The 2698-nt window shown below is 36.6% G+C and overlaps 1 protein-coding gene across 3 annotated transcripts in view; it reads right to left on the bottom strand.

The window, feature by feature from the left end:
* The window catches only part of LOC106882437 (protein unc-80 homolog), a 286116-nt gene that overhangs the window by 245625 nt on the left and 37793 nt on the right, over positions 1–2698 (bottom strand). For all 3 annotated transcript variants that reach the window (XM_052965566.1, XM_052965567.1, XM_052965568.1), the window contains exon 5: positions 2426–2604. In XM_052965566.1, the coding sequence (XP_052821526.1) occupies positions 2426–2604 (179 nt within the window). The remainder of the gene's footprint in view (positions 1–2425; positions 2605–2698) is intronic.

The raw sequence follows: 2698 nt of genomic DNA, 5'->3' as shown, positions 1-2698 counted from the left end.
GAAAGAGAGAGAGAGAGAGAGAGAAGTGAATGTGTTGATGCAGATATGCAATAAGAATGAATGGCTTATGCCAGGTGAATAAGTTCAGTTAACTGATAAGAGAAAGTAACCAAAATTGAGATAAACTAAGAAATGCAAGAAGCAAGATAAGTTATATGAGAACTTAAGTCAAATTTTGGATGAAAACATATAAAATTTAACTGAAAAAGGTCGTGATGCTGATAAGTCTATCCAATGCTTGGATGAATACAAATTCAAGAATGTGTATACAAAAAGGGTTGTTATCTAACTATAATCAAAGACATTCCAGACATGGCTATCCTGTCTTCTTCTATATCTAGGACTGCATTGCCTTGTGTTCTGTACATTTGTTGTTGTTTTGTTTCACTGAGCTGGTAGATAATTTAACCCTTTAGCATTTAAACCAGCCATATCTGGCCCAAATATTCTACTCATTTTATGTTCAAACCAGTCAGATCCAACCTCTTACACCTACCCTACAATGTCATTCAAGAAATATAAAATCTACATAAAAAAAAACTTGAGGCCAGAACATAATACATGATTAATTCAAAACAATGTGAATAAATAAGCATTACATTGACAGAACAACCTGAATGCTAAAGAATTAAAAGAGGTATGGTTGTTATTTCTAACCTGTGTAGAACAGCACACAACTACATAACTAGAGCCCCTAACAATCACTCCAAATGTTAGGCTACGCTGATCCTGAGGATCTCATATAGATCCCTAAGGATCTCTTCTTTGGGATGTTGTCTTTAACTTGGCTAGGATCATGTCTAAAAGAATGGTTCTTCTCTTCAATACTTTAAAATACTTCATCCTCCAACAATTACTAACATGCTATAAAACTCGAATGGGACCCACAATAGAATATTGTTCTCACATTTGGAATAGTGCTGTTGCTGCAAGTGCATACATCCTAGACTGCATCCAGCGTAAGGCCACTGAGTTGATTGGCATAAATTTACTCACAAACATGCTTCAGCCCCAGGCCCACAGGCAAGCTATCTTCTATCTCTGCCACTATAATAACCTCTACTCCTCAGAACTGATTGGTCTCATGCCACCACCATTCAGACATTCCTAACTCACCCATCTCCCTTCCTCTCATCACCCATATTATATCTAATCTTCACAAGTACTACACAAACTACTACTCCCAGTTCTTCTTCTCTGCTTAAGTCTTTCCAGCAAGTATTGACTTGCAACAGTTTAAGCAGAACATAAGTAGTGTTAATCTCACTGGTCTAGGAGCTCCTATGAGGGCCACAGGCACTGAAATTTTCTCCAAACTCAACAAATCAAGAAGAGAAAAAATATTCACACATTCAATACAAAATATACTATTTTGATATGTGATCTATATATCTTACTAAACATGGATATACTAACAGAAAGCTATAATACTTTGGTATTTGTCTTTAGAAGGCATCTTATAAACACATCATCATTATCATCCAGTGTTTTAAATCCAGGTTTTGTCCCTGGATCTACCTCAATGCCATAGCAACTGCCCTTACACCATCTCGCCATCTTTCCCGGTTTTGGGTGTCCTCCCTTCTCAAGCCAACCCTCCCAATCTCCTCCTCCACGTTTTCCTCAGTCTACCTCACTTTCATGGCTCATTAACCTCAAACTCAAGCATCCTCCTCAGAACATGCTCCTCATCCCTCCTCAATACATACCCATACCACTGCACTCCATTCGCCCTTGCCAGCTGTTATACTGATTCCTCCAACCCCAGCATTTCCATCAAGTCCTCAGTCCTCCTCTTATAGTGCTAAAAAGCACTATCACTGCATGCTTAGACAAATTTCCCCTCTATTGATATACAGCAAAACAGTGATTAGTAACTCACTGGTGTCACAGTTCAATGAAAACATAAAGGTATAATTGACCACCATTATTTGACCAATAAAGGTCCAATTAAAATATAATTCAGTGTTTGACTTAAGCCACAAAAATATAGTAAGCCTTTAGTAAAATAGTTTATCCTCCACAAAAATCTAAGGTAACCCCATTGTGATCGCTTGGCATACTGAGAAGTAACAACCAAATCACATTCAAATCCCACCTTAAGATATCAACTTAGGAAGGGGCAAGTCAGATAATGTAATCATACATACTCTGGCATCCTGTTCTTGGGGAATGGCATGATCTTGTCACTTATACAGCATAAAAACAGAGTAATCAGTACTAAGTATCCTAGGACTTGAGACAGTTCTTTTTTATTTTTACATACTTTTTTAAAGAGGATGGAATACAGTCCATTTATAAGTTTGCTCAATCAAAACTGATCAACCAAAGTTTAAAAAAAAATAATAATAAAAACGAAATATAGAGAGTACCATGTCGTGTTAAAATGAAGGAACCGACATTTCAATGTCTTAAAACAACTTACAATATTTTCTTGGCTGCTAAGTTCTTTGAGACTATCAACACATTTAGATACTAAAGGCTTGAGAATGTTGGCTACTATAACACCTTCAACACCACGATGACCAACACCACCTATACTATGGCCAAAGTTGTTTGAAAAGTTGAGTGCACTACTCTCAGAAGGTGAGCATTTCTTGTGACCTGGAAAGATATCAAAACACTAGTTAATACATATACATATTTAACATATGAAATTGACAAGTTTTTATAAAAATATAAGAGAGAGAGAGAGAGA

This window comes from Octopus bimaculoides, chromosome 2 (genome assembly GCF_001194135.2).
Source record: "Octopus bimaculoides isolate UCB-OBI-ISO-001 chromosome 2, ASM119413v2, whole genome shotgun sequence".
Lineage (NCBI taxonomy): Eukaryota > Metazoa > Mollusca > Cephalopoda > Octopoda > Octopodidae > Octopus > Octopus bimaculoides.
The sequence above is the reverse complement of the archived record's forward strand: the minus strand, read 5'-3'. Positions and strand labels throughout refer to the sequence as shown.